The sequence below is a fragment of the Sciurus carolinensis genome, chromosome 14, assembly GCF_902686445.1.
Source record: "Sciurus carolinensis chromosome 14, mSciCar1.2, whole genome shotgun sequence".
Classification (NCBI taxonomy): Eukaryota; Metazoa; Chordata; class Mammalia; order Rodentia; family Sciuridae; genus Sciurus; species Sciurus carolinensis.
Window position 1 is genome coordinate 11,112,768 of NC_062226.1, and position 13,760 is coordinate 11,126,527.

The 13,760-nt window shown below is 55.3% G+C and overlaps 2 protein-coding genes across 6 annotated transcripts in view; one reads left to right on the forward strand and one right to left on the reverse strand.

The window, feature by feature from the left end:
- Dennd1a (DENN domain containing 1A) overlaps positions 1 to 10,001 on the forward strand; it is a 515,895-nt gene extending 505,894 nt beyond the window's left edge. For 3 of the 5 annotated variants that reach the window (XM_047525191.1, XM_047525192.1, XM_047525193.1), the window contains 3 exons: positions 2,277 to 2,405; positions 5,668 to 5,923; positions 7,064 to 10,001. In XM_047525191.1, coding sequence (XP_047381147.1) covers positions 2,277 to 2,405; positions 5,668 to 5,923; positions 7,064 to 8,260 — 1,582 coding nt within the window. In that variant the 3' untranslated portion in view covers positions 8,261 to 10,001. The remainder of the gene's footprint in view (positions 1 to 2,276; positions 2,406 to 5,667; positions 5,924 to 7,063) is intronic. The other 2 variants (XM_047525194.1, XM_047525195.1) reach the window with 1 other exon arrangement.
- Positions 10,002 to 11,541: 1,540 nt separating this feature from the next.
- Crb2 (crumbs cell polarity complex component 2) overlaps positions 11,542 to 13,760 on the reverse strand; it is a 31,685-nt gene continuing 29,466 nt past the window's right edge. The window contains exons 15-16 of the mRNA XM_047525474.1: positions 13,601 to 13,727; positions 11,542 to 12,312 (exon numbers count right to left, since the gene is read on the reverse strand). Of these exons, the coding sequence (XP_047381430.1) occupies positions 12,088 to 12,312; positions 13,601 to 13,727 (352 nt within the window). The 3' untranslated portion in view covers positions 11,542 to 12,087. The remainder of the gene's footprint in view (positions 12,313 to 13,600; positions 13,728 to 13,760) is intronic.

A 13,760-nucleotide genomic window follows, 5' to 3' on the forward strand; every position in this document is an offset into this window, starting at 1 on the left:
TTTATTTAGAGACAGGGTCTCACTGAGTTGCTTACACCTGGCTTTTGCTGAGGCTGGCTTTGAACTTCTCCTGCCTCAGCCTCCCGAGCTGTTGGGATTACAGGCGTGCGCCACCGTGCCCAGCCCCCTAACTTTTAAACAGATCATCCTGCCAATGTCTGAATATTTTTATTCCTCACCCTTTACTCAGTGGACTTACCACATAACTCATTATAGAAAAAAGGCAGTTCAGAATGGCAGATTTGCAGGTTTTTAAGCAGGAGAGAGATACGGGGTCAGGTTTGTAATTCACAGCAGGGCTCTGGAGACCACCTGTGTGACCAAATGGAGGTGACCCTTGTGTGGCATGCATTCACTGTGGAGCTGGGCTGTCCCAAGGCTGGCCTGGTCGTGCTTCTGCCTGCCAGGTCCTCCCCCTGCCCTCTCCACTGAGATCACAGCAAAGCACCCTCCCGGGCCATGCCCACTGTAGTCCAGGAAGGACCAATTTGTGTCCCTTCCCTGTCAGCCATGGAGTTCCCTGGGAGCTTAGGAGAGCCAAACAGTGTGACCCGCCGCCTCCTGGTGTCTGACCCTGGGCTAGCAGCTTCCCTGTTAAGCCTCAACCTGTTTGAGGACAGAGCTCTGCCTAGCAGCCCACCAGGGTGATGATAGGAAACAAGGGCACAAAACTAAAAGCGCCAAGTCTTGGTGACTTTGGGTAACAACCAGATTAGCACCAGCAGTGGTGGGTCACAGCACGGCCAGTCCAGCACTCCCTGCCACCCCTCCTTTACCCTTCCACTGAGGTGCTCACCTACTGGTCTCAGACACGTTGCTCTCCCTGAAATAAAACCTTAAAACGACCCACACCCCCACACCGTCATGGAAAGCCCAAGAAGTCAACTGCCATGGCTGGAGTGAAGGAAGAGGGGCCAGCTCTACGCAAGCACCCCTCCCTCCCCTCTCCCCAAGCTCCACCATCGCCTCCCAGGGGTCCTCAGAGCAAGCCCAGCCCACAGAGCGGGGCAGAAGCCTGGAGGCCCGCGCCCGGCCCTGGCACGTGCTGGAGCAGCAGCCGAGGTGGGCTGGGGTTTGCGCCTCCATCCGCTGGCCCTGCTCCCTTTCCCAGCCCCGCCTCTGGGGCCTGGTCAGTATATAATTCATAGGAGCCCGGTGTAGAGCTTCTCGGGGCTGCGTGTGTGTTTGTTTATGGAGGTAGAGCTCACAGGTGGCTGACAAGGGAGATGTATTTTTTATAACAATGAATATTTAATTTCCACATCACAGATGAAAAAGACTCTCTGAAGAAGCGTCCGAGGGAGACTCCAGAGAGCGGCGCTAATCAGAAAAGGGCCTTCTCTCGAGGGCTCTTCCACGTGGCTCACTTTTTTCTTTCACTTTATTTTTCATTTTTTATTTTTTCCTGATTACTGAAGTAGATATGCTCATTGTGAAAAGATAAGAAGCAGGAGGGGGCTCACCCATAATCCCACAAGCTATTATTGACATTTAAGCACATGCCACGCCAGTCTTTTTTCTGTGCATTTTTCCATAAGGAGATGAGAGAGGAGGCAGTACAGTCGTCCCTCAGTGTCCTCTGGGAATTGGTTCCAGGTACCAAAACCCAAAGACACTCAAGTTCCTTATACGAAATGGCACAGTGTTCACATGGAACCTTCCAATCCTCCCCCATGCTAGATTACTTACTATATCCAGTCCAGTGTAGATGTTATGTAAATAGTTGTCACGCTGTATTGTTTAGGGAATAATATGACAAGAAAAAGTTGGTGTATATTCAGTATAGACAGGGTTTTTTTCCCAAATTCTTTTAGCCACAGTTGGTTGAATCTGCTGATGTGGAACCTACAGATAATGTAGGGCCAACTGTAAAAATTGCAATTCTGCATTCTGATTTTTAAATGTTCCTTAATAAACATTAAGTTTAATAGGAAGATGATGTTCAGCTAACTGTGCCAGGTTCCTGTTGCAAAGAATTTAGGTGCTTTCATGTTTTCATAGTATAAACAGCAATGGCGACAAAGTTTGGGTGAAATTCTTGGTTACATTGAAGGTTGTCTCAGCAGAAGTGGGATGAGAAAGTCATAGGTGACTGATCATGAGTTTAAGGCTCTTGACACGTGGCATGCCGAGTTTCTTTTCTGCTTGGGACCAGCCTCCTCGCCGTGGTGCCTGTCGGGCCCTATGCCCCTGGCTTTTCCTCCCGCCTGCCACGTGGAGTTCCGACGTGTCCCCTAACTGCCTGTTCTCTTCTCTCTTGTCTTCCTCTGCCCCAGCCTGGTAAAGCCCTTGCGACACTATGCGGTCTTCCTCTCCGAGGACTCCTCTGACGATGAATGCCAGCGGGAAGAGGCCCCGAGCGCTGGCCTCACCGAAAGCTTTTTCTTCTCTGCTCCCTTTGAATGGTCTCTCCTTCCTTCTTCCAGTTCCCAGGCCCAGCTTGGTGACTCTCGGGGCTGCATGGGGGTACAGGGGGACTGTTGGTGCTTGCTCTGTATGTGGGGAGGGGGGTTTGGAGCTGCTGCCTGCCAGCTTAGAGTGGGTGCCACCTCCACGGGCCCCCTCAGAGCATCCATTCTGCCAGCCCATCGGGGCTGTGACGCAGAGCAAGGTGTCAGGTACCACGGGACATCAGCTCCATTCCTTCTAAGGGGACAGTGAACTTGCTTGTTAATGGAGTTGGTCACAGTAGCCTGGCTGTTGATCCCTGAGCCCTCCTCATCTCAGCACATCTTGAAAAGTCATGGAGATAGGAAGTCAGATTTTAAGTTTTAAAAAAGTAAATAGTCTGGTCGTGGTGGCCACGCCTGTAATCCCAGCAGCTCGGGAGGCTGAGGCAGGAGTATCGCAAGTTCAGAGCCAGCCTCAGCAATGGCGAGGTGCTAAGCAACTCAGTGAGACGCTGTCTCCAAATAAAATACAAGATAGGGCTGGGAAGTGGCTCAGTAGCCGAATACCCCTGAGTGCGATACCGGGTAACCCCCCCCCCAAAAAAAAAGTAAATAATATGAAATGTGTGTATTAATACCAGCATATCCAAATGTTCCAGTTACCTTTTTTTTTTTTCCCCATACTGGGGATGGAACCAAGGGCCTTGCTACACAAGCACTCTACCACTGAACTATACCCCAACCCTCTACCTGACGTTTTAAAGTCATTTTTAACATTATTATTTATAGCATAAGTCTCATACTAATTACAAATAGCAATTTTTTTAAAATTCACCTTTAAAGAATAAAACAAGAGCAGACGCAGTGGCACACTTCTATAATCCCAGCTCAGCTGCTCAGGAGGCGGAGGCAGGAGGATCACAAGTTTGAGGTCAGCCTGGGCAACTTATGAGATCCTCAGTAACTTAGCGAGATCCTGTCTCAAAATAAAAAACAAAATGGGCTGGGGGATGTAGCTCAATGTTAAAGTATCTCTGAGTTCAATCCCTATAACCAAAAAAAAAAATAAATTAACAAATAAAAGAAGGTATATCCACCCCCAAAGTAATCTTTTGTAGTGCCCCCTTTGCTATTTCTTGTCCTTCCACCCACAAGTTTTTCAGAGCTGGGATTGAGCATAGAAATGCCTGTTGTCTGTCTGTATTTAGCAAGGTGGTACGAGTTTTCACTGGGCGCTTTTCGGGGAAAGCAATGGCCCCTTGCATCCACATGCCCACAGCTCTAGTGGGCTGTTTGGTCATTTGCAAGGTGGGTCTTTTCTCCCTCCATCCCCCTCACTGCCCCTTTGCCATCTCCCTGTTCCCAATCCCAAGCAGAGGTCCCCGGTGTCAGGTCCTTCCTCCTGGGCTAGGCCTGTGGATTATTCCAGGGACCTTACAAACCCCAGATGGCTCTGCCTCCTGCCGCTGCCCCCATGGAGTAGGTGCCTTGGACCTTTCCTGCCCCCAGCTCACCTGTGACCACAGGCAGCTCAGCCCCTCTCAGCTTCCTCCCTTAGAAAGTGGCCACCCTCGCCAGTGTTACCCAGACTTCACAGACACCTTTTCTGTATATGAATCTTTTAAAATTTTTTCTTCTAAATTCTTTAAAAACTTTCCTTGTCTTAAGCAATATCTAGAAAAGCATAGGCTATTACTTCTATTACAACTTTGAATCAAAATGGAACCATTGGAATAGGAAATATTTGTCCAGGTGTCAACTTAAGATCACCCTGGAAGGAGAAGGTGGCCTACCTCGGCAATACCCAGGGACTCTCCCACCACTGAGTCCAGCATGTCAAGCCCACATCCTGCCCCATCACATTCTCTTAGGTGCCAACATTATTGAAATAATGGCTAATATTCATTTCTTTAACCCATGACCTCAGAGGTTCAACTGGCCTCTGTGTGTGTTTAAAAAGGAACTAGCCCATCCTAACTTAAGACAATATAGGTTGAAAAGACACTATTTCTTTAAGTTTAGGAAGCACATGGACTTTCCTTTATCCTTTTCACTGTGTTCAAACTTGATTAGAGGGCCTCACTCCAAGATCAGATGACTTGGCCTGAGTGAGGGAAGGACTTTTGGAGTTTTTCAAACTTGGTGTCCATTTCTACCTCTTGCCTGGTGCTGTGAGATATATGAGTTATTTCACTTCTCCGAGCTTCTGTTCCCTCATTTCCAAGGTAGTGGGGTAAGTCCTGCCTCATGGGCTGCTTCACTGATTCAGTGAGAGACTAGTCTGGTGGGATCCCTGTCAATAGTTGGGACTGTCCCTACCTATTTCCTTTTGTGATCCTGCTCCTGATCAGCAGGTGGCGCCCTCCTCCCACTTGACCAGCTGAACTCAGTCCTGCCTAACCCAGGGCCTCCCTGGCTTGCAGTCACAGGAGGCAGGATACTGCTCTGACCAGGGATATACTGAGTCCAGGTTTACCTATGTGCCACCTCCTAGTGTACCCACTGATGCCCTGGGCTCATCATGGGAGAGAAGGCAAAAGGAACCTGTTGTTACCTACACCTGGTTCACCTGCAAGTTCCAATGTTCAAGTGTACAGAAAGCTGTCAGCACAGAGCCCAGGTGATAGCGACACTGGTGGGTTGTCACAGCTTCCACATGCCTGCTGTGTGCCAGGCACTGCATTTGCTTATATAGTCACCACCACCATCTGAGCAGATGAGGCTCAGAAAGGTTAAGTGACTTGCCCAGGTACCCACAAGAGATGATACGACCAGAGGCAGAACAGAGGTCAGTAAAGCTAAGACCCAGATAGTCCCCCCTGAGGACCCTGGGGCAGTGTGGACAGCTGCCCTCTGGAGTTTCTCCAGGTCAGCTCCCCATCATCCATCCACAACCAAGTCTGCAGCTCTTTGTCAGTCACCAAACGAGGGGGCAGGATGGGGAAGCTTCAGATTCCTCTCCCAGTCCTGCCCTTTTCCTCTGCCCCAATATATGAAAATAATTAATGGGGGGTCCACGTAGGTCTTCTGTACAAGGGAGAGCTAGGCCATGGAGCAAGTGGCAGAGCCACATTAAGTCCCAGCTGGCCAGAGTGCAAGCTTGACCTTGCTGCTGCATGGCCCCAGCCCACGTGGAGCCCCAGGACTCTCTCCTGTCCCAGTCGCTCCCAGGCATGGTCCTGGAGGCCTGGATGCTTTAGGGGCTGGGAACTGACTGCTCCCTCCATGACTCCCTGGGTGGGAGAGGAAGAGTCCAGCCCACTCTGTTTCCTTTCAGGCCACAGCCATATCGGACACTCAAGGAGTCAGACAGTGCAGGAGATGAGGCAGAGAGTCCAGAACAGCTGGCACGGGAGCCCAGGGTCCCTGTCCCAGCTCCACCTGACCGGGCTGCCAGCATTGACCTCCTGGAAGATGTCTTCAACAGCCTGGACCTGGAGGCCCCCCTGCAGCCACTAGGTCAGGCCAAGAGCTTAGAGGACCTTCGGGCCCCCAAAGACCTGCGGGAGCAGCCAGGGACCTTCGACTATCAGGTATGGTGTGGGTAGAGCAGGGTATCTGCCAGCTGCCTTCTGTACATGGGGCAGATCCCCCAAGTCACAGAAGAGACAAGAAACAAACTGATTTTTCTGAGGACCTCTGCCAGTGCTCAGACTGTGGTTCCAAACCCTGCCTGATGGGCCAGTAGCCACATCACCTTGACAGTGAGCCTGGAGAAGACGCTAGCCCACTTCCTTTTGCATATCACAGAGATGGGCTGCTGTTCTGGGTTGGCCTCCCCCAAGTGGAACTGGAATTGCTCCCTTCCCCACTGTGTCTCCTTGGAAGAGCCTGATGCATCCGACTCTTTTATTTCTGTGTGACCACTGATCTCCCATTGTGACTTCCAATCCATCGTGTTCCCTCTCTGTGCTAACTTTGCAGTCACTGGGTCACACTGTGGAGTTTTCAAGTTCCCATGTGTCCCTTAATTCATGTGTGCCCACTCTGGCCATGAGAGTGAGCTGCCCAAGTGGAGTAGCTTAGAAATGGCAGAGTCAGGACTCAAATCTAGTCTTCCTGCTTCCTCCCCAACTGTGTGCCTGCAACCATGCCCAAGCCTTACTTGCCTGCTTGGGCACAATCAAAGGTGCTATATGCTCTGAAAAGTTAAAAGGTCCAGGCCCGCCAGGCACAATGGTGCACGCCTGTAATCCCATTAACTTGGGAGGCTAAGACAAGAGGATCACAAGTTCAAGGTCAACCCTGGCAATTTAGCAAGACCCTCAGCAGCTTAGTGAGACCTTGTCTCAAAATAAAAAGGTCTGGGGATATAGCTCAGTAGTAACGCACCCCTGGGCAGGGGAGGCCAGGCCAGTGGGTGGTCAGTAGAGGAAGTCATTTTCCTAAGACCAATTGGCAACTACTGATATAAAAGGACAAGAGCTGCCTCTCAAGTCCCTTTGTGCCACAGGAGGAGGCCTGGGCTTTGAGTCTGGGCCGACTGAGCTCTCTGCCAGTTACCTGGGGTGAGCCCCTGACCGCCCCAGGCCCCAGGAGCTAGCTGGACACATGCCTAGCAGCACAGTTCCAGTGCCCATCCAGCACTCGGGAAGGGGGAACGGGAGTGTGTATTTCTCCTGTCTGCCCTGGGCCGAGCTGTTGTCACCACCACCCTTCTTCCCTCCCAACAGAGGCTCGACCTGGGCAGGAGCGAGAGGAGCCTGGGGATGGCAGTAGCCTTGAAGCTCGCCCACCCGTACAACAAGCTCTGGAGCCTGGGCCAGGACGACATGGCCATCCCCAGCAAGCCCCCTGCTGCCTCCCCGGAGAAGCCCGCCGCCTTGCCTGGGAACTCCCCGGCCCCACCTCCCAGGCCCCAGACCCAGGACAACATCCGGAACCCCAGCACCAAGGAGGAGGCTCCCACCCCAACTTCAGGCAGCATCACCATTCCCCGGCCACAGGGCAGGAAGACCCCAGAGCTGGGCATTGTGCCTCCACCACCCACCGCTCGCCTGGCCAAGCTCCAGGCTGCCGGTGGCGCACTCGGGGACTCCTCCGCAGAGCGACTGCAGACAGATCGAGAGAGGCGAGCTGCCCGGAGCCCAGCCCTATTCCCAGGGCTCCTCCCCAGTGTCGCCCCCCAAGGGCCCACAGAACTACTGCAGCCACTCAGCCCGGCCCCTCCAGGCACGGGCAGCGATGCCCTGCTCGCCTTCCTGGACCCACTTAACACAACCTGGTCAGGCAGCGCTGTCCCGCCACACCCTGCTGCCCCAAATGTGGCCACCCACTTCACCCCCCAGTTCAGCTTCCCCCCAACGGGAACCCCCACCCCTTTCTCACAGCCGCCGCTCAACCCCTTTGTCCCATCTGTGCCAGTGGTACCACCCACCCTGCCTTTGGGGTCTACCCCTGCTGGGCCTTTCGGGGCACCTCCAGCTTCCCTGGGGCCAGCTTTTGCACCCAGCCTACTACTGTCCAATTCTGGCTTCTGTGCCCCTCATAGGTCTCAGCCCAACCTGTCTGCCCTCTCCATGCCCAATCTCTTTGGCCAGATGCCCGTGGGTGCCCACACCAGCCCCCTGCAGCCACTCGGCCCTCCAGTAGTCGCCCCGTCGAGGATCCGAACGTTGCCCCTGGCCCGCTCAAGTGCCAGGGCTGCTGAGGCCAAGCAGGGGCTGACCCTGAGACCTGGAGACCCCCCTCTCCTGCCTCCCAGACCCCCTCAGGGCCTGGAGCCCGCACTGCAGCCCTCTGCTCCTCCAAAGGCCAGAGACCCCTTTGAGGATTTGTTACGGAAAACCAAGCAAGAGGTGAGCCCAGCCCCAGTCCCTGCCCCAGGCTCCGTAGAGCAGCTCAGGAAGCAGTGGGAGACCTTCGAGTGAGGGACCCAGAGGGCTGGGGCCAGCCGGGCCCAAGTGCTGCCATCCATTGTGTGGCTCCCCTCTGCCCAGGTTCTACCCAGGTTCTGCTGGTGGGAAGGGATGGGATCCTCTCTACACCTCCCTGTCCACACTGCCCATCTCTGAGGTCCAGCCCTGGGGAATGATGCCAGTCGAGCCCGGAAACTGTCCCAGCTCCTGGGCACCCGTCCTACCCCACTCCACCCTCCTCAGCACCCTGCTTGGGTTTTGCACTAGAGAGGTCAACAGGGTGGCCACTGCCCAGACCCCTCCTGCCCACCTTCTCTTCAGAGATGCCCATGTAGATCCATGAGGCTCAGGGCTGCTTCTCTGGAGCTCAGAACTCCTGCCCGTCCTTTGGTCATCCCGGCACCCCCAAGGGGCACAGGTGTCCGTGTCACCCAGCTTGTCTGCCCCAGTCATGGTGGCTTGGGGGCAGGCCCTTCCTGCCCTGGTGGGCACCTCCAAACCCCTTCTAGCAATACTGCACTCATGTTTTTATGAGTCCGCCCCAAGCCCCAAACTTCAGTTGTTTCCAGGAGCCAAGGGATCTAGGGGCTGCTTCTGATGGCCAAACCCAGCCCCAGCCAGCCCAGCATGGGGTCTGGGAGCACCAGCAACTCTGATTTGTAGAAGAAAAAGAGAAACCCACAAATCCAAGTATCAGAAGTCAGCTGTCACCCCCAGACCTCTGAATTCTCCTGTGCTTCTAGTCACTGTCAAAGCTGGGACTCAGTCTGGCCTCCTGACACTTGGGGCTTTGTGGGCAGAGCTGAGCAGCAGCAACCCAGATTCCAGCTCAAAGGACAAGCTTAATGCCACAGACAGGTGTCTGGGCTGCCTGGGGCAGGGCTGGCAGGGCTGGCAGGGCCGAAAGACCCTCATGGAATGGACAGACATGCCCCTCGTAGCCTGGGGCAGGAAGACGCCTAGAAACCAGCCCCTCCCACCTGCCTGAGCTTCGCGCCAGCACAGAAATTCCTAAGGCCAAAGTTAAATTGAAATATTTTGTTATTGTTTCTTTTATCTTTCTTTTCTTTTTTACCTTATTGATTTGATAAATCTTGAAAATTGACTCCTTTCAATAAACCAAGTTAAAATAAGACCCAACCATTTAAGAAAACAACCATCTGAGACATACAGGAAATTGTGAGCATTTTGACCTGATTTCTCATTTCCTATTTGTGAATGGTCGGACACAGTCCCCTCCCCCACTGCCTGGGGGTGTCTGACGGGGACAAAGGGGCCCCTGGAGGTGCCCACCACTCCAGGGAGCTTCCTCCACATCTGAGAGGCTGAGAGGCCACTGCCACTGCTCATCAGTCAGTGACGCCTGGCCTCCTGGGTCACTTGACCCCAGAACAAGTCTCTCCAATCTTGGTAATGTTCCCTGGCTGCTGGGGAGCCAGGTCCCACCTGGGCCACATGGGTCCCTCAGGCACTCAGGTGTATCGGCACAAGTTCAGTTCCACTCCCCTGCCCTGGGCAGACTCCAGGCCCCATTCAGGACAGGGCAGCCCCCACAGAGGGGGCGGAAGCTGAACAGAGGCACTGGGTGGCCCAGGAAGCAGAACGCATCCCGCAGTCTCCCTGGTCGTGCTGGGTGGCTGCTATTGTGAGCTCCCTGTTCACATGAGCACCGCTGTCTCTTCACTGGCTAGATGGAATTTACAGACCCAAGGATGAACGTTGTGTGCATTCAATAAAATCTTGGGGAAAAGGCTGGAATCCTTGTATCCTTGAAGGAAGCTTCGGGGGAGGGGGAGCCCCCCGAGCAGACCCTCAGACATCTTCTCCATCCCTCCGACAAAGGTGGAGGCCAGGTGAAGGGTAGGATTTGCCCTCGGCCAACTCCAAGGCCTATGCCATAGAGCTCTGAGCCAGTCACTCATAAGCAGGGCATGGTGTGAGCTGGCGACAGTCCACACAGTCCTGCTGGGACCTTGAAGCAGGGCTGCAGCCACCGATGGTGCCAAGGGCACACAGGCTCCAGGAAAGAACAAGTTCAGAGAGACACCTGGAATGTCACCCCCACAGATCTCTCACCAGCAAGGGCAGAGCCTTGGATTGGACAGTGCCCTACTTGGGCACTTGAGTTTGGAGGCGAGAACTGGGCCAGTTGCCCACAGTGGCCAATGTTACCAAATTTAAGATGAAAATGATTTATCCATATTTTGGCATTCCACAAGAAGTGTCTCTTCTAAGGAGTCTCCAACTAGCACAGGTTGTCAAATCCAGGACTTCAGTAACCCAGCTGAGGAGCCGACTTGCCCTCCCCTCTCCCAGGGTCACGGAAAAGGCTGGGGGAAGGCAGCCCCACCTCCCACAGGATAAGGGCCAAACAGCCTGGTGTTCGGGGCCCCCAGCTTCAGCTGAGCCCCTAATGCCCCCAATCCTGTGCCTTCTAGAGATGCCTGAGACCCCAAGGGGAACCAGGTAAAGTCAGCCTCCAACTTGAAAGATAAAAACGTGGCCTGGCCTTGGCACCTGGAGCCCACAGTCACAGGAGGTGCTGGCCCGGAAATAAGGATGAAAGAGCACACATCTCCAGGTCAGGGGACTCCATGAAGCTCAAAGGAAGCCAGGCCCTCAGGCGGGTGTCCACTCGGATCTGAGGTCACAAGGTGCTGAGCTTTGTCAGGGATGTAGCAAATTCTTCATGAGTCCAACTCTGCCAGCCTGGCCCCAACACAGGCTGCACTGAAGTTTGCAGACTCTTGAGGACTTCCTTCCAGTACTTTCCCTGAGTCATCCCAACAGCCTTATACCCAAGAGACTGGCCCGCAGGTGTAAGAGCAGCCAGGGTTGAAGAACCAGGTAGGTTTGTGGGGGTTGGAGAGAAGGGGGACTGCTCCTTCCTCCCCGTGTCCCTCTGGCCTCCTTGTCCGGCCTCCTGCTCTAGCTAGGGGAGACGACACCTCCTGACATCCAGACAGACCTTCCCATCAGATGGAGTTTAACGGCTTTCGTCGTTCTTTCCCCCTTGCCAGCCCCCTGGTCCTCACAACAGCCCTGTGAGGGAGGCAGGGGGCCCTCCCATTCCTACGAGTGGCCAGTCAGGTAGGAAAGCTCAGGACTCAGGCCCTCTGCTTCAGTGGGCCTTCCCTGCATAGACAGTATGTCCAGGGGTCTGTGCTTCCCTTGTGGGACTGGCTCTGGCACCAGACAGACAGATCTGCCTGAAGGAGGTTTTGTTTTGGGAGCCAGGATCCCGCTTAGCCTCCATGAATTCCCACCCCCCATCCCACCCACCCCCGGTCTCCCAGCTGTCTCCAGGTTGCCCTCGGAGCCGGAGAATATGCCAGAACTGAAGATCTGGTGCTTGGCCTGGCCTGGCCTCTGCAGAACATGTGGCCTTAGGCTGCCCCTGCCCCAGAGCTACACAGGGTGTCCACACCCCCAGAGCAGCCACCTCCCCCTGGGACCACCTGCTCCCACTACAGTCACATACACATACATAAGGGTGGACACGCCTGTGACCCCTCAGAACCCTCACAGTGGAGTCTGGGCCTGCACGTCCCCACCACACACACTCCTGGCACACCACGGCTCCCGTGTGCCCTCCCACTCACAGCTGTGCATCTGCCAAGGCAAATCCTGGCAGGTCGGATAGGAAGGCTCACACCTCACAGGCCCCCCTGCTTCCCTGAGTTGCTTCCCTGTTCCTCAGTCCCCAGTGGGGCAGAGGCAGGGGCTGCCAGCCATGGGACACACCCAGTGGTTGTCTGGGCCCTGGAAGTGGCCCCCTTGGGTCACCAGGTAGAAATCCTGCAGGACCTCTGGGGCCCGGCATGAGCAGCCAGGCTGGCCTAGATAAGTCTCTCCTCAGGTGGCACCTTGAGAACACTGTCCATCTCCAGCCGGGCCCCGGCCACCTCCTGCTGGCTTGGGCTATAGGTGCCTTCTGACTGGCGGCGTTTTCTGGCAGCCAGGATCCCTGAGAGGAGGCCCAGGAGGAGGAGGAGGAGGCAGGCACAGGCGGCAGGCACAGCCACCTCCAGCAGCGGGAACGGCAGTGGCAGGGTCAGGCCCTTCTGCAAGAAGAGAGAGAAGGCACGAGAACTTGCTCAGAGAGCACCTGGGCTGGGCGTCAGCTTTCCCAGGAGATGGTGAGACCCAGCCCAGGGGTAGGCAAGCCCCGTCAGAACCCCCTCCAGGGGGCGCTGCACACCGGAGGGACTCTGGCTGGAAGAACTGAAAACACACTGACCGCCCAACACAGGGCAGCACTGATGAAGGGGTCGGCGTGCGGCAGGGACAGGCTGAGCTGAGCTGAGCTGATGGCCTGCCAGCCAAGGGGGCTCCCAGCTTGTCCCTGGGAGAAGCAGGCCAGGTTCTAGGGGCCCAGCAAACCTCCTCCCCACCTCCTATCACAGACCCCCAGGATGCCCCAGTCGAAGATTCTACATGCCTGGAATTCTGAAGTCCAGGAATCACAGGATTCCAGAGCCGCAGACTCACCAGCCCTCCCTCTGTACCTTGAGGCTTCTCAGCCCATTGTGACCTGGATCCCCAAAGCCAGCACCCAGCCCTGGAGAAGGGGTCCCAAACTATAAAATTCATGCCAGTCCCGAGTGGACCCTCGCAGGCCTCCACCCAGGCGCTTCAGGGGCAGCTGTAAAGCCATTTCCTCCCCACTGCCTGGGAGGAGGGTGAGTAGGTAGGGTCGCCAGAGGCTGTAAAAGTTCAACTTGAAAGGGAACACTCCCCGTAAGCAAAGGGATCTGCAGTTTATGACCCAGGCTGCCAGAAGCCTGTGGAGATCAAGGCTGTGCCCCAGACTGCGCTTCCTGAGTCCCCTCCCGCCAGCCCCCTGGGGCCCACTGCTCCTCCAGTGCCTGCTCCACCCCAGGGCTGGGGTGCTGGGCCCCCCTCAGGCGAAGCCCCTTCTCAGCTGGGCTTTACTGGGGTCAGGGACATCTTCATGGTGGCCAAACCTCTCTGGCTCAGAATCCTGGGCTCCTCAAATCTTCCTGGATCAGAAACCCTCTAAGATTTTAGGCTGTAAGACTCTATGGACCCTAACTCCTGGTCCCAGATTGGACCTGGCAGACCCCCAATGTTCCCACTGCCATTCCCCTAGGTACTGTGCCTGGCAAGGAGCCTCACTGATGGATGGGGGCCCCCAAGTTCCGCTAGATGGAAACACCTCCAGGATGCAGCATGGAAGGGGCCTGAATCCCCTTGCCTGTCCCTCCCCACCGGTGACAAGGTTGGCCCAGGAACAACTCTACAAATGTCCTACACACTCGGCCCCCAGCACCGTGGCGCTCAAGTCCAGACCAGCCTGTCAGGGCACTGCGCCTGCTGGGCATCACTCACCACCACTTCGCAGAACTGGCCGGAGAATCTGGCGGCGCAGGCACATTCATACGCCCCACCCACTTTCCGGCAGGTGCCCCCATTCAAGCAGGGGTTGGCCTCACAGGGCCGGTCGGGGCTCTGACACCTGGAGAGGGAGATGTGCTGAGAGCTTCTGTCC